This window comes from Pogoniulus pusillus, chromosome 1 (assembly GCF_015220805.1).
Source record: "Pogoniulus pusillus isolate bPogPus1 chromosome 1, bPogPus1.pri, whole genome shotgun sequence".
Lineage (NCBI taxonomy): Eukaryota > Metazoa > Chordata > Aves > Piciformes > Lybiidae > Pogoniulus > Pogoniulus pusillus.
The window spans coordinates 44,307,495-44,331,672 of NC_087264.1; the positions used below are offsets into that span (position 1 = coordinate 44,307,495).

Consider the following 24,178-nt stretch of genomic DNA (forward strand, 5'->3'; position numbering starts at 1 on the left):
AGGCGGCTGTACGTGGGGCTGCGGGAGCCCGCTGGCGCCAGGCTGGCCTCGGGCGGCGGGGGGAGGCTGGGCTGCAGTGCCGTGGGTCACCCATGGCAGCCTTTGCGGCGGAGACAGGAGCGAGCCGGCCCCTGCTGTTAATCGCGGTCAACGCCAAGCTCAGGGGACATAAACGCATCTCAGTTCGGCCCCTGGGAGCTACCAGTGCCATGCCAATAAAATCTCCATCAGCCTGCTTCAGGGCAGAAATGTTTCTTCCTGACCTACAAGAGCCCAGTAGTACCTACCCTCATGGGTGGTTAATGGCCTCATAGGCCAAGGGATCGCTGCTAAAGACCACAGGTCTTGAAGCACTTTTGGGCTTTATGCCAGCACCGAGACTGGTTACTGAGTCCAGGAAGATGATCAAGAAGAGAGAGGGAGGCAGCAAAACCTTAAGAACTGCTGCCATGCTCTGTCTGTGGCATATAGAGACTCACTGATACCATGGAATTGCAGCTTTAGGAAGTTCTGCGCAGAGTCTGCTGCCTGTGAGAGAAGTTGTCAGACCCATGCCACCCGGCTTCATTTAATTTTCCCTGCTTCATGCTCTTCTCTCCCTTTCTTTATGGTGAAATTGCAGAGATATAGGAAAATATCAATCATGAGTATGCTGTCAGAGTCCATCACTGGCACCCACACTTAGCACAACTGAAAAACTGCCCATCCCTTGGCTCTCTGCTGGAAACTCAACTGTGCGAGTCCTGTTCAAGCATCAGTGACAACCGATGTCGAATTCTGACTCAACATACACAAGGCATAGCAGGAGAAATCTCTACAACAAAATATTGTAGTGCAGAGCACGTTTATTATGTTACCATATCCTGATGTTCTACCTTTCAACTGGTCCAAGTGACAAGGCCAGGAGCTCCCACCCAGTAAGTTTGGTGGGAAAGGGTTTATTAGTGGGTACAGAAGACCTTCCCATTCTTCTTGAGTCCTTCATTTCTACAGTAATGAGTACATCCTTTCTGTAGTGCAGTTTTTGTGTAGTGACATAACTGGTTTACACTGGGCCATCTGATGAGGCTGCTGTGTGTGCTGCTGGAGCCCCAGATGAAAAATAGCATCGATTACAAAGTTTCACTACTCACAACTGTTACTTTACTCTTTCTTGATGAAGTTTTCCACCTGCGTGTGCAACTGAAGGGGGTCTGCCCCCTCAAAAGCCATAATCATTTGTGGTCTGATGAATGAACTGTAGGGATTAGACTGACTTCCATTGCCTCTTACAAGAAGTTAGCAATTCCTTGTAGAGAGTTTATACTTCATTGTGAAGTGAAACTGCTGAAGTGACTGTCCTTGTGCAGGAACCAGACTGCCATTCACACTCTTCAATACAAGACACTGGATAGCTACAGTTTCCTTCCCTGGAACCACCTTGCTGTTTTTCAGAGTGTCTTGCTGAGTCATTCAACCCAACCAAACTAACCAACCCCAGAGGTGGGTGTGATAGAAGTAATGGCTCAGTCCAACACCATGCTGCTTCCCGTAGTTCAGCAGACTGTCTTCCAAAAAGGTAAGACCTGTGTGCATAGCCCTATCACAGTTTCTCACACATCAGCATCAAGTTGCAGTGCAGCACTGCAAACACTCAGAGTGTCTCTAAAGAATATTATTGTGCACAACATCAAACCCTCATAAAAAAATGTCCCATTGAATCAGACTAATGGCCCATCTAATTCATCCTGCTTGAGGAGAGCAAGTGGTTTAGCCACTTGCTGGAGCCTGTTTACTTTGGGTTTACCCAGCATCATAGCTGCTTGCTGTGTTTATGCAATTCCACTTCATTTAGGATGTTATTAGACTGGAATAATGTACGTATTTATGCATGGTGCAGTAGCAGCACTGATAATCTGGATAGCATCAGTAGGCATAAGCTACATCACACCATTAACTGTATTTATTTGCCAGCATTCTTCATTTTCCAGTTAGGAAAACTCACATGAAGGTTGTGTTATTTTGTCTGGTTTCTCCCCAAGGTTTCTACCACTGACAACTCAGTGGCTTCATCAGATTTAGCAGTAATGTCAGCTTTACCATTAGAATAGAATCAACCAGGTTGGAAGAGACCTCCAAGATCAGCCAGTCCAACCTATCCCCCAGCCCTATCCAGTCAACTAAACCATGGCATTAAGTGCCTCATCCAGTCTTTTCCTGACTGGAACTCCACAGTGATGATGGACATTATACCCAGAACAAGGTTTGGGTAAACTTTCTCCTTTGCTGCTAAAATCATGCCAGATATTAAATAGTGTAAGGAAACATTCATATGCAAAGTAAAAAACTGATCCTCGTTGTGCTGGGGGAGGAGATAAAAAAGTTCCCACTCAATCCTTTTTTTTCCCTAACAACTATTTAAGACAAGCAAATCACCTTTCACAGGCAAAACTCTGCACCCAGAGGTGCACAGTCTGCATCAAGTGCCCCCATATGATTCTATCCTGTCAGTACCAGAAGAATCCCTTGCTTCTTCACAGAAGTTCTTCCCAGAGAGAGTGATTTGCTCTTGGAATGGGCTGCCCAGGGAGGTGTTGGAGTCACCATCCCTAGAGGTGTTCAAGAAAAGCCTGGATGAGGCACTTAGTGCCATGGTCTAGTTGACTGGCTAGGGCTGGGTGCTAGGTTGGACTGGATGATCTTGGAGGTCTCTTCCAACCTGGTTGATTCTGTGATTCTCTTCAGCAGAGCAAGTGAATTACTACTGCTTGCTGAGTTAATATAAAGGGTCCAGGATGTGGATATTCTTTTAGTTCATCTCCTTTGTGGTCCATCAGAAAAACACATCTTTTAGAAGAGAGACTTTTGCACTTGGGAGTAGGAAGAAATACATTTTGTTCAGTATGATTTTTGGGTGGATTGCATTTTAGTTCTGAAGTTCTCTTGGCAAGCACAAATGCATTGTTCTTCATAGCACATCTTTCAAGAAAATACTCTGCAAAGGGTAATGTACAAGGATTTGCTATTGCTAATGAGAGGAGGGATGGGGCATGCCTGAATCTAGAAACTCAAAGGCACCAAGTACCTGTGACCACCAATGACAGCAAGCAGCTAGCACTTCATCTGAAAAAGAGAACTACAAAATCTTGATGCTGTGTCAAAACACATTAAATTTAAGTTGTGAACTTCATTTTTTTTATTTTTGTGTGGATTGATTTTTTTTGTTGTTGCTCTCCCTTTTTTTTTTTTTTATGGAGGGGTTTTAGTTAATATGAAAATGGTGACCAAAAAAAATTGGTAATCTGAAGCTACTCTTTTGCCTCCCAAAAGCAGGACATGAGTGTGCCTTATCTACACACTGTGTTACCATCAGTGTGCTCTTGTTTTTGTTTGAAAACATTTCTGATCATAAAGCAAAGCACAAAGTATAAGGTGTTACTGACACAGTGGTTTATAATTTCTTGGTTCTTGAAACAACAGAAAACCTTGCTAAATAAATATGAATCTGTCAACTGATTCCCACCTACCACTCCTTAGCCCACCACCCTCCCAGATAGGGTGGTGGATAAGCAAGGAAAACCAACTTCGGTGGTAACTGCGTTACAGAAGGTAACATTGATGACAGAACGAGGCTTATCGTCAGCACACCTTCCACATTTCTCATCATGAGTCTTGTCCACATTACCAATCTGCTACTGTAGTTGTGCTGGCAAACTTCCACTCTGGACATGAAGACAGCACACAATTTTCACCCGGTGTATTACACTGTTCCCTTAAAAACAAGCTAAGCCCTTGAACACTTTTCAGAATGCTGTGGCAATACAGTACTACTGTCAAGTCAAGAAAGTAAATTTTCTGACCCAATCTCTGAAATGGCAGTTTTCCAGAAGAATGAGGAGATACATATTTAACTTTAAATTGCAACAGCATGTGTTAAAAGGATGAAACAGAAACATACACGGAATCAAGTCAGTCTGGAAAATGTTAACAGAGGAAAAACCTGCTTGAAGTTAGCTTACATATTGTTATTTTTACTCACTCTCACTGCTTCCACTCACAGTACCAAAGATAAAATACCTTAAATAAAATCTAAGATAATGTGGGTTTGATTTTTTTTTTCCCCAAATATCCCTACAGAGCTTAAAAAAAAAAAACAAATGGCCCAAGTTGCAGTCCAAAACTTTGGACAAATTAACAACAAGCACATCATAGTAAAGCTTTGCTGGATGCAGGCAGCCCTCAAGAGTCAGAGACGTTGACACATAATGAAGCTTATGTGATACTAACTTCAGACCATGTTCAAGTATTGTAGAAACATTATTTAAATAAAAGGTAATATATATATATATATATAGATTTTCCTGATAAGAACCTGCTCACCACAGTCTAGTAGCTGGAAACAGGAGTCCATAAAGTGTGTCCTTCTTGCCTTCAGCAGTAGATTCCCCCAAATGAAATTTTAAGCAAGGTAGGAATAGAAAAAAATAGCTTGCATGATCCTTATTCCAAGGCATTTCTATTTTTCTAGGTGGATTTACTCTCACATCTAGAGTCTGAAGCATACTAACACCTGCTTTAAAGGTCTGATGTGCACAATTCAACAGCCCTCCTCACAGCCCACAGAGAAACAAACCTTGCCATCCTAGAGCAGTAAAGTTTGTCTCTAGTACCTTTTCAGAGACAGACATTAATGTTCCAGCAAATTCTCAGCCTGAGGTGCCAGATTAGCAAGGCCTTCAGAAAAGCTTGCTGCATGTTAAGCTTTTATTTCATGTTTAGATTCTAGAATCTCATACTTGCTTTGCTCTAAGTGCTTACTCAAGCAAAGGAGGAAGTGCAAAGAATTCTTCCTTTAATATAGACCATTTACTGTCAGAATACATAGAGTTATTTCAAACATCTTATAAATACACCCTTCTCATCAGGGCATATCTAAACCAAGAAAACAAAGTGCAGTTTAGGCTATGTAGAGATCAAAATTAAAAACATCTTACCTCCTCCAAACAAAACATGTAAGTTGCATCTTCGTAGAAGTCTGCATGAGCAGATGGTCAGCTACTATAGGTTTGTCACTGTAGTCCCTTCTGTCCCCATGTATCTGCAAGAAGCCTCTTAGGCTTTCTCACTACAAAACTCAGAGACCTGTACACCCCCCCAAAAGCCTTCCTTTTAAGGTTTCCACTAACTGGTAGACCCTCCCCTCTCAACACCGTTTCTCCTCTAGCAGACCCATGGTTCCATCTCTGTTTTACACACAAACTCCATACCAGATTTCCCACAACTATTTCTATCTAGGAGCACTTGCACCTTCTCTGCTCAGGGAATTTATTGCCCTTAGTCTCACTCAGCCCATCCCTCAAAAAATCACTTCACACAGCTGCATCATGGTCTACAACAGCTGATTTTAGTAGACAATCAGTTACAGCTGGAGGAGGCAACAGGCTCTTTTATTGGCTGTTGTCTAGTGCTGCAGTCTTATTTATACCTTAGCAGAGGTTTCTGCTGTCATGCATAGGTGCATCAGAGTTTTTCTCATCCCTCGTTGACAAAATTTAATTGAGACACTGCCCCCAGTGTTCTCTTGATCCTCAGGCATTCGGCGATAATGAGGGTTTGGGGCATTTTTATTTACTTCCCGTACCACTGTGGGTTCGTTCTGTTCATGTAGCACCACGCTCTGCTTTTGCAGTTTTGCCACTTCCTTGCTGTGCCTTTTTTTTCCCCCTTCCTTATCCTATGCTGGATAATTTTTAACCTGGATCAGTTTCCTGATCTGGTTCATAGGGCAGCCCCACAAAAGACGTGTTAATGCCGTCGAAAAAGCTGACAGGAGTAGAAATAAGTGACTAAGGAGGAAATGCTTCAAACCAACATTGTTGGCAAATGCTTTGTCACGTAGAAAAGTCTCTAGGCTTCCTTTTATTGAAGAAGAATTGGCCATTACTAAAATGCACACCCTGCTTGCCGTGAGCAAGCTATAATGTCTGTAGTAGGAAGATTGCTGATCTTAGTGCAAAGACAGCCCTCTTTTTTTTGGGGGTGGGGGGTATGTGAACACGTTTGGCCTAATGCTTAGGTCTTTTCAAGCCAAGTCAATCATAATTTGAATACAGAATACTGATTCTTAAGTAGCTAAAATGATTCTGAACCTGAAGTTCTGAAGGCTAGAACTTCTCTTCAAGGACATGAGCTACAGGAATACCTTCAAGTTACACATTCTGTCAGAACTCCTTGCATCAGTGCTTTTTAAGTAGGAACATGAATCACCTGGACTGCAACTGTTATGAATCAACTGTGCTCAGCTGTGCTCATGTTCTGACAACAGCCAAAATATTGATGGCTCTGAAGCAACAAAGAAGTCGGGTAACAAAAAATCTGCACTTAAAATACCAGGTAGAGTTTCTCTATGTGCAGTGCCCTACATTATGGATCTAGAGCTTTTCCCAGCATACTGATAAATGTTTTCACTGATTGCTGCCATATATTCTAGCCAGTGGCTATGATGTGCAGAGGTTCACAGTAAAACTGAATTCACTTCAACAGAGTTGTTCTTGATTTATACAGGCATTGGAGAGTGAAATATTCATAGAGAAAACTGTGCAGTGATCTATAGCATAGTTTTCATAGCCTTTCATACCTCAGGCCCCACGTGTTGACTTAGGATAAAGTGATCACCTTAGAGTGCACCAGAACACAAATAGGCAGCCTGTAGCTATGGCATGGTGCTGGTCTCTGTGCCTGCTAACCCTGTGATGCCTTTGGGAGTGTGTGCCTGTTTGTGCAGTCTCGGCTTCCCTCACACAGCTAGCAGGATGGGAGGCTACATGCAGGCAGCCACCACCAAGAAGGAATGTGCTGTGGTCTGTTTTACCCACTGGTTTGTCCTGTGGACACACATTCATGTGTCCATAATCCAAGTGCTTTTCTGCAAGGCAGGTTTGCTCCATTTCAGTTGCTCACTGTCTCCCACTTAGCATGTCTGTTCTGCATCCAAATGAGCAGCCTTGCAAACCTTGCAGACTTCTGACTTCTGAGGATCACCTCTGTAATGCTGCCCTAAGGGCAAAGAGGTTACATCTTTCACAGGAAAACCATGAATGTACCTGTGCTAGTTTGAAGCAAGCTAGAATGTTTTGGTAAAAGAACTAGATAACAGGCAATGGAATGAAAACAATTGATGTCAACTTCTCTCACAGTCTCGCTGAGAGCTCTGGGAAGAAGAAGTAAACATTCTCCATTTTGTCTTTCTCTTCTGCCTTTGCCTTCAGACCTGGTCACATCTCATTAACCTTGCTCCTACTAACCTTGCTCCCTAACCTTGGCTGCACCTCTCTTCTTCCTGAGAACTGGGGTAAGGTTGAGAGGGCCGGGGGAGGTGTTGGGGTGGTTTGGAAGCCCCTCCTGGGGACTCAGGTTTCTGGGAGGGGAGTTGTGCTTTTATATTGTTTATCCTTTGTATATTTCTGTATATAATTGTATATAACTGTATATATTGTAAATAGCTGCTTGTAAATTCTGCTAGCTGTAAATAAATTGCTTCATCTATATTCCCAGGGTCCGTCTGAGTTAGCTGGGGCAAATACAAAGTGTGGGGGGGCGGGTAAGAGCCCAAACCATCACAGTACCCTAACACTTTATAACCTATTGAAAGGTGATTGTCCATTCCCTCTGAGACCCAACATGAAATGCATGAGGCAGACAAAATGAATTTTGGTTCTGTTGGTTTTTGTTGGTGTTTTTGTTTGGTTGGTTTTTTCCCTAGAGGAGTGGTAGGGTTGTTTTTCACAGGATTGAATAGAATTTGCAGGAAACAATTTGAGTTCAGTTTTGGCTGTGTTCAGCCTTCCCAGTGAGGAAGAATGAACGTGAACTCAGTTGTGGCCAGCCTATGGCTTATGAGCCATTACTATGCAGTTACCATGCTGAGGCTACTTACCTAACTGGCAAAGCTGTGTTGCTGTGAGGACTGCTGGGCACTTGGAGTCCCTAACTTGGAGAGAAAAGAAAACATCGGGAATAAGCCAACTCAACTCATCCTGTAATGGAGCTATAGGATTCTGAGCATTTATTACCATCTCTAAGCTGTGACCTGTTTCCAGAGCTCTCTCTGCTTGAGTCTTTGTGCTAGCCTGGGAGTCTTGGGCATACCAAGATTTTGGCAGCTGCAAAGTTAAAGAAGTATGAAGCTGCACTTAGAGACCAGAACTCACATTTTCCCTCAGCTGCTTGTTCCTACTCCCTGCCTTGCTGCTTTAGAGGAAAGAGGTTTTTTTTTCCATTTTAAGCATCATCTTCCACTACAAATCCTCCTAGCTTTGCAGTATGACCTGTGGTCATCAGCCATCTCATTTCTCCCGTAAACTGGCTCCAGGCAGATTATTATTCAGCACATCTGCATCTCTGTTGGAAGGAAACATTTCTAGAGAGGCATCACATCACACCTGCTATACCTGCATTTTGCCTTGCACCCTGTTTTCTGGTCTGGACAGAGCATATGGTGAGCGGAAACAGCACTTTCAGTTTAGTGTTTTCAGACAGCTGTTTTTGTGCTGCAAGAACTGGTCCACACTGTGACCCATCTGGACAGATGCAGATGCAGTACTAATGATTATAGCGTGAAGGCTCAACACCACCTTTATTGGGTGTGCTCTGTAGGCACCAGAGATGATTTTCCCCAAGGAGCTCTAGCTGTTGCTGCAGCTAGCCCCTGGCAGAGTCTGCATGGAGCTGTGCTCAGCTTCCATGAATGTTTTCACTGGCCAGTTGCCAAGGAGGTACTGATGGGTATCATCTAAGGTGAAGCAGATGAGAGTACCTACAAACCCAAAGTGGTATCTTTATCCACATCATCCAGTTACATAAACAAATGAGCAGTGAAAGCAAATTCCCTGTCCTGCTGCCAAAGGAGGAACTGGAGGTGAAACGAGCATACAACCAAGTAACAGTGGTGCAGAACTACAGTGGCTTTATTTTAGACCTAACAAAGCAAGAAGACCAGCAGGAGTGTTTAGGTCCATCCTGCCCAGTTTGCAGCTGTGGCAGGACACAATTCACATGTCTTTCGAAACATTGCTGCAGGCAACAGGCTGTATTGATATCAGTGTAAACTGCTAAGGAACGAAGAGTGCAAGGGCACAGGGCAGAGACACTCAAGATAATTCTTGCTACAAATGATGTAAGTCTTCTAAGGACCTTACAGAGAGAAGAAGTTCTTCTGGGTTTGGGAAACAATGGAGGCACATTACATGTGCATTCAGCTGGGGCTCTGTCATTCCAGGGCAGCTTTAATGCTATCTTAGCCTTCTTACCATCTGAGAGGTACAGTCCTTTACTTTAGTTAACTTTTCAAATAGCTTAATTTCTTAGTGTTTGAAATGGATGATGTGATTTTTAAGTGGAAGAGGATAGTATAGGGCAGATTGTATAGCCATGATTATTTGCAGGTTCATGCTATCAAAGCACCTGACTCCAAAGTTAATTCCCCAGACTTTTAAGCACTGCTGGAAAATATCACTTCACATGGACCTTCGTAACTCCTTGTAGATTTGGCTGAGCATTCAAAATTGATTACAAGAGGTAACCAGCATGAATTACCACTGGTTTTATCAGTCACGTTAAGTTCTTCTCACATGAACATAAAAAAGAATCCCTCAGCTAGAGTGTTTTTCGCATGGGACACTCCCAGCATAAAGGGGCTTTTCTAGGAAACTTGAGGAGGCTGCACCGCGACTGTGGCCGCACTGTAAATGTTTCTTTTCCAAGTCGGAAGTAAAAGATGTAGCCACTAGAGGGAGGCAGAGCTCCTACGCCCGCGTAGAAACCCCAGCAGAAAACAAAATAAATCAGAGCTGTGCAAAACTTCTCTCTTCGTTCTCAAATCGCCCAGTAGCACTCTCATTGAGACCAGTGACTCTTGGTTCTAGCTTCTCTAAAAGCAGGTTTCTAATACACGGTACATGTTAAATGATTCATGTGAGCTGAAAATTACTAACTAGTACTTATTTTTTCTTGAACCTAAAAACTAGGTGGGAAATTACTTCAGTGCAGATGGAAGCTGATTTTCTTGTGGGTGATGGGGAGAAAAAAAAACCTGTCCTCATGCTGCAAGGGATTTATTTCAAGGGCATATAAGTTGTATTCTTGCCAGGCTCTAATACAGAAGGATGATTTTGGTTCAGAAAGGAGAGTTTATAACAAATTACTCCTTAGAAAGTACGGCACAAGGATGTATTTAAAGTTTTCCATTTTCATAGTACCTAGCAAACAGATAAGTCATTATCCTCAAATGATGCTATTACTTAGTCTATAAAGTACATTTAATGGGTAGCAGGACTTTTAGGTTCAGTGAGCTCAGCAGAAAAAAGATACTCATCTGGAGGGAAAGGGCAGATCTAGTGTGAAGTTCCTGTTCCAAGGACTATTTCTGTCATTTACTCGACAGCACTTCAGACATCCAGGACTGTGTTAGTCTGAGCAACATACAGGAGCAGTAGGTTATGTAGACATCTTTATGCAAATTTATGAGCACTCCAGGGAATTTTGGTACTTTCAGAATAAGGCAGCAGCTGCATGGGGATTTACCAGATGGGAGTAGCAGGCTTGGCTGCCCAGGCTCAGACTTAGCCCCCCTAGTGTGCCTGGGGGTTGTGTGGGGTGTCTTGTCTTCTGAAGAAGGGTGAAGCTGCTGTTCTTTCCATCATACAATGCTTAATTGTGTAGGCATGTGCAACAGACCTATGCTCTCGTTTTTAACTAGACAGTAAGTCAAAAGTTACTCTCTTACAGCATTTTCTGTCGGAGGTATTTTAAGTGATTCTGTGCATGACTCTGCATCCAGGTAAGGATTACTTGGGTTAAAAGAGCAGTCAACAGTCTCTTGGCCTGTTCTGAGTTAAACATAGAATCAATGGAGGTAGTCAGATCTTACACCCATCTTTGAGATCCAGCTGGTTTTCAGTTTGTCATCAATGCACTAAGTTTTGCATGGGGTTCATAGTCCTGAAAATAGGTGAAGCTTTTGTTTCATTGAGTCAGCTTGATGCAGCAGATCAGTAGTCCAGGCAAAAACCTATCAGTTTGCAGTGACCACTAGATAGTAAGTCCCTTATCTCCCAATGTGCTAGTTTGAAGCAAGGTAGAATGTTTTGGTGAGAAAAACTAGCTCATAGGCTGTGAAAAAGAAAAAAAAAGGGTGATGTCTCCTTCCCTCAGAGTCTTGCTGAAGAAGAATGTAAACATTAGATAACACTCTTGCCTTTTTTCTGCCTTCACTTTCGGGCTGGGCTTGGGCTGAGCTGCATCTCCCTAACCTCACTGCCACTAACCTTGCTCCTTAACCTCTGGGCTGAACCTCTCTTCTTCCTTAGGACTGGGGTAAGGTTGAGAGGGGCAGGGGGAAGGTGCAGGGGTGGTTGAGAGCCCCTCCTGGGGACTCAGGTTTCTGGGAGGGGAGTTGTGTTTCTGTATTACTTTTAACTTGTATATTTCTGTATATAACTGTATACACTGTAAATATCTGCTTGTATATTGTGCTAGCTGTAAATAAATAGCTTCATTTATATTCCCAGAACCAGCTGAGTCTAGTTTGGGTACCTTCTAAAGTGTGGGGGGGCGGGTAAAACCCAAACCACTACACTTAAGAACCTATGAAGCTCAAATACACAGCTGAATGCCTTACCATTCTCATAACTAGCTCGCTTCTCCAGGCAGGAGCCAGCAGAAATGCCATAGTCAACTCACCCTCTCACCATTCTGTCTCTCTAGGATCCCCTGGCTCTGTGCCATTTGAGAGCTTATTTTGACAATGATCTGCAGGATCAAATAAAAATCTCTTTGTTGAAAAAAACCTTTCAATCTTCATAATATTCATAGGATAAAAACAAACAAACAAAAAAAAAAAAAACCCAAAACATTTTTTCCTTTTTTTTCCCTGGGGCCAACGTTTTTAGACTGGAACTCCCCAGGTCACATTTGCTGCAGTTTCTGACTTGTCTCAGGACATCATGAGGTATCAGCACACATTTTAATTTGTTGAAATTGTACCTTTGGCATATCCTACTTTGTCATCCACCGCTCCCCTGGTTGTTCCTCTCTTTCCATCACTTCCTGACTGCCAGGGACTTGTCTTCCTCCTGGGCATAGGGTATCTATAATTACTTGGGAAAAAACACCAACAGCCTACTGACTGATGCAGTGCAATTTAAGCAATTTGATCAAAGGGAGGTGGGGACAGAGAATGCATTAGTGGTTGAACTCTGTTAAATAATCTCTTAGTTGAAGACTGTCTGCAACTTTGCTTTTGTTTTTCTTGAGTAGAAGCCAGAACTCTGCTACAGTTTTGCTTGTGCCTGTGCACTGACAGGGGGCTTTCATTCCCTTTTTAATCTGAGTACTGTCTTTACTAACATGACTACTAAACTGACCATGCCCAGGCAAATTTCTTTGCTTCCATAGGAAGTAGCAGAACTCTCCTTTTTGTGTTCTGCATAAGAGAAACCTTTACAAAAGAGGCTCTCATCTGAAGAAATCACTTTCAGCTGTATTCACCATACATTCATACTTCAGAAGTTCTTCAAGCTAAGCTGATTGCTCCCAGTTTATCTGCAACCTCTGGGACAGTGGCAACTGGGAGAACAGAAGACCCCTGGTGAGGAAAGGTCCAGTCTGCCCACATCTCCTGAACCCTGACATGTGCCTGCCACTTGTAGCACCTCAGTGTACCTGCAGGCAGTGTTACATTCAGCCCTCTCCATCAGGCTCTGCTGTCCCATGATTCAGGGTTGAAAAAGACACTTTTCATAGCTGTTTAAAATACTACTCCCAACTACTTTTTTATACAGGTCAGTTGCTGTTAGGTTTATAATAGCGACCAAAAGGAAAGGAGTTTTTCTGGGACTGGTGAGCTTAATGTTTCAGACTCATCTGCTGTGACACAGGCCTGCACCTAAAAGCTAAAACAAGGGGCTTCTTCTCTTTTGGTTTGCCTCAGCTGACCTTTTGCCCTACTCATGAATTTACACCATATCTGGATTAGATGACAAGGGCAATCATGGCAACTAGAATCACCAAAAGAAAACTATGGTGGCTTTTTCTCTCCAAATTATGCTCTCTCACTCTAGTTACGTCTTTTGTTTGGGTACACATTGCACTGGCACTCTTACTTCTCCCTCCCTTGTAGGGTGTTACTTTGGCTTGACATGAAGGACTTGCTCTAATGCCAAGGAACTTTTGAATGAATTGGTTTTGAGCTTTCTTCTTATTCTCTAACTCTCTCTTTTTAAAACCATTTTGCTTATTATCAGGCTATCGTGGTTAGTAGAATTCTGCACTCCCAATTTGCTAGTATCATTACCAAATGTGACTGAATAGCTGAATTACAGTAACTAAGCTGCTATTACTAACAGTCCCAGAATCTATTTAACTTCCCTTCTTTCTTCTGACTGACCTGATCTGAATAATGAGCATGAGGCACCATTCTCTGTGTACCTCCATTTTCTTACACTGTAAAATGAGTAATTTACTGTCACAGTTGTACTGAGGCATACTATGGAGAATGTGCTGAGCTCAGAGCAATAATTTGAGCAGCCCTTATGATGCATATCTGATTTTCTTTGGTGAATGAGCCTTCTAAGCTCTTCAGTTTGATTCAGGGAGTACTTTTGAGAAAAAAACAGCAGACTGCAATTGGTCTCAGTGACTGTGAGAGTTGTAGAAAGCTGCACAAAACGATACATGTTTGAAAGAACACGGAGAAACGCAGCAGAGGACTCTATAAATAGCTAGACCTTGTTCTTGAAATTGCTTTGCAAACAGATGTTCTAATCATAGCAAGACACTGCCCTGACATGCACTCTTGCCTTTAGTGGTCAGCAAGCAGAAGTAGAAGAGATCCACTGAGCAGAAGCTTCGGTTCTCAATTACTTTCAGAGTGGCTTCATTCAAATGTTGGATCCTCTTTTATACTGTGTCAGTGCTGCTCCACACAGCTGCTGTGTTATATGGCTCAGGCTCTAGTTCTGCTCCATTACCTTTGCAGTCCGTCGTTCAGTCTGGCTGATCAAATGAAATAATCCCTTTGCTGTATGTAGTTCCATGACTTCTAATTTATCTCTTTATGCCATTCAAAGCACTCCCTTCTCCTCTTAGGAACTCAAGGCTTCTGACTCAGCAGAATATACAGCACATACAACTTCAATTTCAGAGTGAAAATGTGGATATGCTGTTTCATCTTTACATTTATTTAAGTCTTCCCCCAGTTCAAACAAAAGTAGACATCCCATTTCAACTGATAAAAGAAAAAAAACCCCAACCAAACAATAAACAATTTCTACAAAGTTAGCCAGTGTATAGACTTTCTTATTTTACAAAATACAAAGGAGGGAGCATGTTACAAAATAACCATCAAACTAGTCAACATCAATAGTGCAAAGAATGAATTGCAAGTATATAAGAGAGAGAGAGAGGGAAGGAGGGTAGGACAGATGGGAGGATGGATGTTCGGGAGGATGAAAGGGGGGATGGGTGAACCAAACAGGAAGGCTAGGAACAGCTATGCCTGTTACCACATAACATTTCCTATCTCTGACAACTCATCATATTGATTTAACTTTAGTGGTAGGTAAGAAGGTAAGTACTACATCCATAAGCAAGTTCTTGTGCTGGCCGTTTTTGGGAATGAATACAGCTATAAATTAGCTGCTAAGGATCACTGGAAGGAATTTTTAACCCTCTGGAACAGCAATGACCTATCAAGGGCTTGATTAGTTTGTATGCATTCAAGGGCCATGATGGGGAAGCTCCACAAAACTCTGGGCAACCTGATCTAGTTGAGAATGTCCCTGCTTAATGCAGAGGGGGTAGGGCAGTAGGGCTATATGGCCTTTGGAGGCCCTTTCCAACCCAGACCATTCTATGATTCTATGAAATTACTGAGAATATCCAGAAAGCAACAAAGTACCTCTCCAGGATGAACTTTTCCTCTTGTTTTCATGCTATTTTGCAAGAAATTGCTCTCTGTCCTGGGATCAAGAGGGAGACTCAGCAGCTACTAAGTCATGTAGGTGGGTTGACCAACAGGTCTTGGATGTCCTGTCAAGTATATATGTCAGCCAGCAATCCAACAGAAGAGGTAAATTAATTCTGCCATGTTCTTTCTGATACTGCTACAACAAAGAACCTAAAAGTTGTCTCCCTTGTAGGATTACTGGAGCCTAAATAAAGTAAAAGCAGAAAGTAATGTCAGTTACAGTTTTTCTTGCCCATTTTTCTTTGCTAGCAGTGTCCACAGTTAATAAATGTAGGAGACATTCAATAAAATAAGCTCAGCTGCCCAGAACTGTCCAACTTTACTCCTTCTGATCAAAGAATGTTTCTTTTGCTAGGCAAAATTCCCTCAATCCTTACCACAGTGCAGAAATGAAACAAAACCACCATGATAAAAAAGGCTGGAAGTGGGAAAGTCGGCAAATGTATTCTTACTTTGAAGGCACATTCCCTGCACAAATTGTTTTGAGTACTACAAAGCTTTCCAATAAACTGAAGGGCAGCAATTGTATTTTCCTCAAAAGGAGCATTACACTGAAACTATTCAGAGATTTCCCCTCTAGATTAAAAAAAAATACTCCTGCTATAGGCACAACTTAGAGCTGAATCATCTCTACTACTCTAAAACTGACAAACCTCTCAGCGCTTCCCTCCTCTCTCCCATCGACAGAGTGTCTGAAGTGTACCTCTATGGATGAAGAGTACATGGGTCAGGTACTTACAGTCAATAGATGACAGTATCTAATACTGAAAAAATGTTTCATCAAGGGAGAACAGTGGAAGCCTCGAAAGCACACCAAGGATCGTGGTCCTTGCAACAGAGCTGGACTGGAAAAAAGAATGCCATGGCAGCACCTGGTGATATTAACATTAGGCTTTCTAAATATTCTGGTTGATAGTGTTCTTTTGAAACAGCAAACTCTTAGTGTTTCTATAGGAACTGATATATTTTGGAACTCTGGTCAAGGCTTTCATCCTAACCTGTTGAAAATTCAGTGGCAGGTACATCAGGTGGGGGGTGGCCTCTTCTCCCAGTCAACCAGCAATAGAACAAGGGGACACAGTCTCAAGTTGTGCCAGGGTAGGTATAGGCTGGATGTTAGAAGGAAGTTCTTCACAGAGAGAGTGATTTGCCATTGGAATGGGCTGCCCAGGGAGGTGGTGGAGGCACCGTCCCTGGAGGTCTTCAAGCAAAGACTGGATGAGGCACTTAGTGCCATGGTCTAGTTGACTGGCTAGGGCTGGGTGCTAGGTTGGACTGGATGATCTTGGAGGTCTCTTCCAACCTGGTTGATTCTACGATTCTATGATTCTCCAGAGATCAGAATGGATTAAAATAGCTTTATTATAAGCCAAAACACTTTTCCAGTTTTGCCTGCATAAGTTAAGTGTGTTGCACAACTAACTATGCAAGAAAGGTTAGAGTCAGGCCAGTACTCTTTCTTTCATTCATCAATTTGAAATTAAAACAAAGAATCAGTGAGGAAGAGGTAGAGAAATTAAATAAATCCAGAAGCCTCCAATATATTCACCTTTCAGTTCTGGGGGCATGAAATATTCTGTGTCTGGAGTGTGGCAGAAATTGAATGGTGTAAGAATTCAGTATTTCTTTGATTTTCTCTTGAAGGAGTATGACATAAGTTTGCTTCCTGCTCATTACTTGTGTTTTCAAGGGCTGGGAGGCAATAGGCAACAATTCACAGACCCTGAACCTGCAGATCAGAGCAGGGTATCTCCCAACTGTTTTTTTTTCACAAAACATTCTCACACTTCCTCAGCAACATCTCAGCACCTCTTCAGCTTAGCTTTGTTGGATTTCTTCCTGGTTCTTTTCAAAACTATGCTAGAAGCTGGAAAAACAGGAAAACCACTCAGGAGCTCTTTGAGTGCCTCTGAAAAGAAGAGAAAGTTTTGTAGGAAGAGGTTGCCATGCAACTCCCAGCAGCCAGCCTGTAACTGAGTTGAGAATCAGTCATGAGTTCAGCCCCATGCTCTCAGATATTTCACAACCTACACAGGTTTTCATTTAATAAATAATAGTACTTTGCCCTTTATCAGTAATTTTAATCCACTGATCTCAAAATGCTTCCTAAAAGTTAATAACTTTTCTCCTTTTACAGAGAGATATTGTAAATGCTTAGTACTAACTGGTGTGCTCCAAGGAGTATCTGCAATAGAATATTATGTGCTTATTAAGAAGTCCTAGAAGGACTGAGATTTATGCATTTACAGCAGTATACCTGTGTAAATATTTATCAGTGGATGAGGCACTTAGTGCCATGGTCTAGTTGATTGGATAGGGCTGGGTGCTAGGTTGGACTGGATTATCTTGGAGGTCTCTTCCAACCTGGTTGATTCTATGATGTAGTCATGAAATTGAGGTGCATATAAACAGGCATTTAGAGGTTCCCTAAACCAAGGCTTTCCAAATGTGTATTTTTCAAGTCAGCAGTAACCTTTCAAAAGATAAAAGATTTCAGGTGGTGGAGGCACCGTCCCTGGAGGTGTTCAAGAAAAGACTGGCTGAGGCACTTAGTGCCATGGTCTAGTTGACTGGATAGCGCTGGGGGATAGGTTGGACTGGATGATCTTGGAGGTCTCTTCCAACCTGGTTGATTCTATGATTCTATGAATTAATAAATTATTTTTTTTACATTTAAAGTTGAGACAAAGTATTACACAAGCCATGGAAACGATTATAAGAACTGAGTACTCTGAACACTGCTTGCTCTGAAAATAAGTATGAAATGAGTGCTTTTTGCTTTCTGCATTTTTGTTTAGAAAGAAGCTTTGAGACTTGCTGTTACTTTCAGCTAAGTGGAAATAATAAAATTTGCATGATGGAAGCTTGTTGATAATTTCTGCAAATAGATTTTGGGTTCCCTGTTAGTGGGAGTTTTATAAAAATACAAGTTGCTTATATTGTAGCTTCCAGGTAGAACATACAGGTAATATTGTGTTGGACAGAATTTCCAACAACAAACAACATTGTCTGTTAAAGTAACTGTGTTCTGGCATTTTCAATAGCCACTCAGTTTACCCATCCAAGAAAACATATTAAAAAAACCCCAAGCCTAAACCCAAATGTTTTTCCCTTAAATGTCTTTCAAGGCAGGAATGAGCTAATCTTAACAAAGTCCCTCCTGTATCACCTCTATTCAAACACACATTCCCTGTCACTAGCAGCCGTAATCACATTCAGTCAAGATGCAGAGCAACTCAGACTAACAAAAATGTTAACAAATTGTAAAGGCTTTCTTGTAACTTGTGAAGACCCCAAGAAAATGTGCACAATGACATGCTGGTTTTCGAGGGATGAGACAGGAAGGGGTGAACAAAAAAACAACCATATGATAATTAAATAATAACTCAATTCAAGAGAGATGTTGAGGTGCTGGAACGTGTCCAGAGAAGGGCAACAAAGGTGGTGAAGGGCCTGGAACACAAACCCTATGAGAGGCTGAGGGAACTGGGGGTGTGCAGCCTGGAGAAGAGGAGGCTCAGGGCAGACCTCATTGCTGTCTACAACTACCTGAAGGGACATTGTAGCCAGGTGGGGGTTGGTCTCTTCTCCCAGGCAACCAGCAATAGATCAAGGGGACACAGTCTCAAGTTGTGCCAGGGTAGGTGTAGCCTGGATGTTAGGAGGAAGTTCTTCCCAGAGAGAGTGATTGGCATTGGAATGGGCTGCCCAGGGAGGTGGTGGTGGCACCGTCCCTGGAGGTCTTAAAGAAAAGACTGGATGAGGCACTCGGTGCCATGGTCTAGTTGACTGGCTAGGGCTGGGTGCTAGGTTGGACTGGAGGATCTTGGAGGTCTCTTCCAACCTGGTTGATTCTATGATAAGCTGCTGTATCTGTAGTTCATCTGCTTGACCATTTTCTGTGTTTGAGATGTAGATTTTTTTGATTCTCCACAACGATGCTCAGGGTTTTCACTTTGTTGACCATTTCACAAATGATTTTTTTTATGTAGTTTGTCACTCAGTGCTCGCTGGGTTTGTTTGGCAGTTCAGAAGGAAGTGAATCTGCCAATGACCAAACAAAAAGGCATTAAAAAAAAACAACCAACCAACCAAACAAAACCCACAAAAAAAACCCCAACACACAAAACAAAAAAACTTCAGGTAGGAGGGCAAGACTGTGAGTGAGATAAAGGCTGCTTTCTGGTTTGGCTGTGACAGTGGCCAGACCATACTTCAGTGCAAAACCTAAATGGTGAAGAGGCAGAAAAGGCAGGCCTGATACAAGTTTTTCTGTGATACTCCAATTGTAGTGGGATTGTTCCAGTAGAAGCCCGTGGATCCACTCCAAACAAACCACTGACAAGCTTCTTCTCAAAGCACAGATCATCACAAGTTAAAAAGAATACTCTTCAGAGCATTATTTTAAAAGTAGAACTCCATACTTTCAAAAATACCTAAACCAGGCTAGTCCTTTCTTCCAGGTCTGTAATTTGACCACCCCTCTGAGAACTTGCAGGCTGATCTTCTTTCAGTGTGTGGCACATTCGTTTACATTATGTTCTCCCTTCAGATCCTCATTCAAGCTTTTTTTCTGCTCTATCTCAACCTGGCAGAGGAAAAAGAAGGAGAACAATGGTACGAGACAGGAAAACAAAAGATTCAAAAGTCTTCCTTAGTGCTCTTGGTATCTTGCCCAGGTGAAGAAACCCTTGGTAAACTGAGAAGGTTGTGAAGAGACATAGAACAAGGTGGTAAAGGTGGATTTTATTTACTTTTAAGCGTTTTCAGTCTAATTTCAAACAGTTTTATGATTCAACATTGTCATGACATCAGTTCTAGAAAGGATAAATGTCATATAAGAACCAGGTTCACATGATTTTGTATCTACTGCAATCCCTAGCTGTATTTCAAATCCAGTTCCAGAAACAAATCAGCAGAGGAAAAGTGGCTTCCTAAGTGACAACAGAAGATCATCCTCAATTTTAAACTCCAAAAAAACTGATATATAAAGCAAAGAGATTAATTTTCAAAATGCACATTTACATTTGTGTGTGAAATTTAGACAACTCTGAAAACTCAGAGATAATCCAATGTTTAACTCTTAAAAGGGGTATTTAGGAAGATCAAACACCACCTCCAGGGAATTCAAGAGACTAGTAAAAATGTAATTATGATTACCATGAAAAATATTTTCTATGAGAATCTTTCAATACCTCTCACCACTGCTCTTGAAAAAGGCAGGTAGGATGCCAATTTCTCTGCCAAGTGATCAGCTAACATGCAAATTTTGGCATACTGAGGTTCTTGGCAGGAACATATGTAGTGTGTTTTCCCATCTGCTTCTCTCCTTAAAGCAGGCAAGAAGAAGAAATATTTAAGCAGAGAAATAAAGTGATCCTTTTGTCTGCTGTAGCACTCCCACTGTAGCACTCCCACGGAAGCTGTTACGAAATGCAGCAAAACTTGTTCACTCTCTTATCATGTCAACTAATTGCCAGATTCAGCTCTGTATGTGCTCTTCCACAAAGCAACTGCAATAAAGGTCATTCCATCTTCACTGAAAATATAATCCCCTGCTTGTTTGCAATAGACTGGGCACCGGTAGCTGCTGCACAGAGCCTGGCATGTGCCAAATTGTACCCATGGTACAGCCTATATACCCATGGTATTTTATTTGTCTGCCCACAGCTTTCAAAACAACGAAGTATGCAAAGTAACTGGCCCATGCTCAGTTGTACCTTGTAACTGTAGTGTGCTGAATAGTTGACCCACTTCCTCACATCGGTCTTGTCCTCAACAGAGATGGACCTCACAATGGTTTTGGACGCAGACGTGGTGGGCATGTCAAATTCCACATCCACATAGCGGACAAAGCTGGAAGGCACTTCCCGGTCAGAGCCAAGCTCTAAGTGACAGAAGAAGCAGTGAGGGTGGCCAGAAGCTGGAAAAAGAAAGCAACAGACATGAAAGTTGTGTTGAATGGGTCAGAAACACAACATTTAGGAAGAAGCAACATGACAGAAGTGCAAGAAATGGAGTGTGCCTTGGTGAACTGGTTTGTAGCAAGTGACAGCATCCTACCTGCTTCAGTGTTGTCAGGAATTTCCAGAGGAATTAAGCACACTGCAGGAAGGGCTGCCAATCACTCAGGTTTGCTTTCAGTGGGTTAAATACAAGATGTAAATTAAGCACAGTAGGGCAAAGTATTTCCTTCTCCTCTGATTCCCCCAGTGTATGCAAGAAGCTAAATGCATTGTGGCACATCTTTCTGTAATGCATTGGTAGTAAGGAAAGGTGAGATTTGGCAGACATTTCATGCTTATTTGAAACTGTTATCCCCATTTTTAGCAAAAGTAAATATACCTGATAAGGTTAAATAACCTTCCTAGTTCAAAAAGCAAATCTGTGCACAGCTTGTTAAGAACTATTTATTCCTGATTCTAACCCATGGCAAGGCAGCTAGTCATTAAGGATGGCAAGGTGTGGAAGTAATCATGTTTAGCTCTGTCATCTGTAAATAACATTTGTTATTATTTTTTCCCCTTTACTTTGGTGGATGGCAGAGATGTTTAAAAATGAAAGCAGCAACAGCTACTCAAACTAGGTTGGTTTCATTTCTGACTGCTGCCACCTCCCCAGGTTCTTCAACAAATTGTTTAAGGTCTGTGCCTCAGTTTGCAAAATGAGGATTGTAGCCTTTAAAGCCACCTTGGGCTTTCTGATTGAAGAACTACTAATCTGTGTTAATTAATTTATAAATAAATGATATAAAAATAAATGAATAGAATCTTTATCTGCCACTAATGTAAGGTTTAGGATTTCTGACTCCTTGCTGATGGGGAAAGTTTTTCTCCATTACAGCTCAGCAAGGGATACAGGATAAAGACAAAGAGGAATGAAGGCAGGCAGAGTGAAAAAGAACTGGATGGGGAAAGCCTAGCAGCTCCCCTGGGAAAAGGAGGAAAACACTTCCTGTAAATGATTTGCAAGCCTGAGGCTTAAGAAAAAAGTCATCTCAGCATCCAGAACTTAGCCCAAAAGTCAACCTTGCTTGGCTGATGCTTGAAAAGTAAAATGTGTTTTTCATCCTGTTGTTCCAACAGGACAGGATGTTGGTCTAAGATGAAACAGAGCCGTCTTTAGAGAGCATCAGGACTGCAATATCTCACTTACACTCTGAAGCCGGAAAAAGAAATTCTGCTTGGTGTAATTCTGAGTAAAAATTTCAGCTAGAGTCACCCTTATATTTCCAAACAGCCTAGCCAGTTTCCTCACAACTGCAATGTTTGTAAACTTTTGTCTCTGTAGCAAATCCAGTGAGAGGCTATGCAAAGGCCACAGAGATGTGCAGCACTGTAGCTGCAGACACGTTATGAATGTGAGTACAGCATCAAGCAACCATAAAAGCTCAAGTTCTGCAAATACTAAAATACATCAACTGCTTTTCATCAGGGTAAATTATTCCAAGCAGAGTGCTGACTGAGTCACCCTGGCTCTAAAGTGAGCTGGGATCTCTCTTTGACAAATTTTCATACCTGGCGAGTGCTTTTCCTGGATAAAAAGCAGTGGCACACAGCAGACCTTCAAAATGACCACACACACCGTGGACTTGCAACAGCCCTGTGTTACTCCCATGGGAATTACTGTCCCCTCCAGCACCAAAGGGCTTTTGCTTCTGGCCAGTTCTTGAGCTTGGCTGGGTTGGTGTCCTGGTTTGACTTAGAACAGTAACTAATTCTGCTCAGTGATTTTACTTGTCAGCTCAGTCTAAGTAACTGCACTTTCTGAAATTAACAGCATGTTTTTGCAGGCAGTGTCTGCTTCTAGTAGCGATAATGCTTGATGTTCATAGTTAGTACCAAGGACTGCTGTGCAGACCAAGGTCACTGCTAAATCTTGTTTATCGCCTTGGGGGTGCAGAAAGTAAAAGGTCACTCCTCTATGGGGAGAATTGGACACAACAGATTGACCCTAAACTGAGTATCCATTTTGTATGTGTCATTTCAGTATAAAGCTGAAGGATCACAAATGTCAAGCTCTCATCTTCAATGACCAGCATCTCAGGAGGACTCTTTCCATTCTGCTGTTGATCTTGATCCATGAGTTCCTGAATCCAGTCTCAGAATCCAGCTCCTAAATCCTGTTCCTATCTGCGTCTGAGTTCAGTCTGGGATTTCCCAGTGTCTGACCATAGCATCAGTGGTGCCTAATTGCCATCAGGAGGGTTGGGCTTGATATTTGCTTTGTATATGTTTGATTTTATTGTTATTGTTTCACTACAGCTGTTACAGTTTTCTTTTCCAGTTCACATGTCTCTCTCTCTTATTTCCTTTCTCTTCTTTTCCAGGAAGGGAGAGGGGTTAGTGGAGAGTGTTTGACACTCATCTAGTGGTTGGCCCAGCTCTAACCATTGACAGATGGGTACACCTGTGGTGGCTGAGAACTTCAGCCTCTTCCATGGGACACGTGGGTGCCTAGTAATGTGTCATTTCTGTGTCAAAACCTCTGGTTTTGGCACCCAATACTGGCAACCAACTCCCAGTCTCAGGCTCCCCATCTCCTTCCTCACACTGTACCAGTCTCAGCAGATTTCTCATTGTAATGCTTCCTGCTATGCTTTTTCTCTCTAATTTGCTGTGGGTCGCTCGCCTCTTCAGACTGCTTAAATTGCAGCCGAGTCTCATAGCAGTCCAGGAGAGGGGACTCTGTGCTCTGGCACAAGCCACATCCACAGCCACAAAACGTTTGGCCACCATGCCCCTGAGCTAGCATGTGCCAAGCTGCTTCTGGAAGGGACTGGCATGAAGGTAACACTGGAAAGTGCTCGAGTGTGTTCGGGCACGCTGTGTGATGAGTGCTTTAAAGATCGGAGCTTTTCCAATTCTCATTGAATCAGCAAACACTCCTAACATACATGAATTTTGGTGGGTAGTCAGTCTCAAAAATAATTAATTTAAAAAGGGGGAAATAAGGAGAGAAAAGTAAAAAAAAAAAAAAAAAAAGAGCAATTCAATGTAATTAACACAGCAATTTTTCAGTTATTTAATTTCTTTTAGTAGGAGTGGCCTCTAACAGGAAAAGACTATGTGCAACATTGAAAAAATATGGAAGTTACTCATTTAAACACGCTCACCATGGTAGGGAACCAGGTAACCTGACCAAAACCAAGTCCTCCACCAAAACTACAGCAAA

The 24,178-nt window shown here is 42.3% G+C and overlaps 1 protein-coding gene across 3 annotated transcripts in view; it reads right to left on the reverse strand.

Annotated features, from left to right (window-relative positions):
- Positions 1-14,189: 14,189 nt before the first annotated feature.
- The window catches only part of STON2 (stonin 2), an 85,762-nt gene continuing 75,773 nt past the window's right edge, over positions 14,190-24,178 (reverse strand). For all 3 annotated transcript variants that reach the window (XM_064151141.1, XM_064151150.1, XM_064151159.1), the window contains exons 6-7: positions 20,725-20,927; positions 14,190-19,592 (exon numbers count right to left, since the gene is read on the reverse strand). In XM_064151141.1, the coding sequence (XP_064007211.1) occupies positions 19,515-19,592; positions 20,725-20,927 (281 nt within the window). In that variant the 3' untranslated portion in view covers positions 14,190-19,514. The remainder of the gene's footprint in view (positions 19,593-20,724; positions 20,928-24,178) is intronic.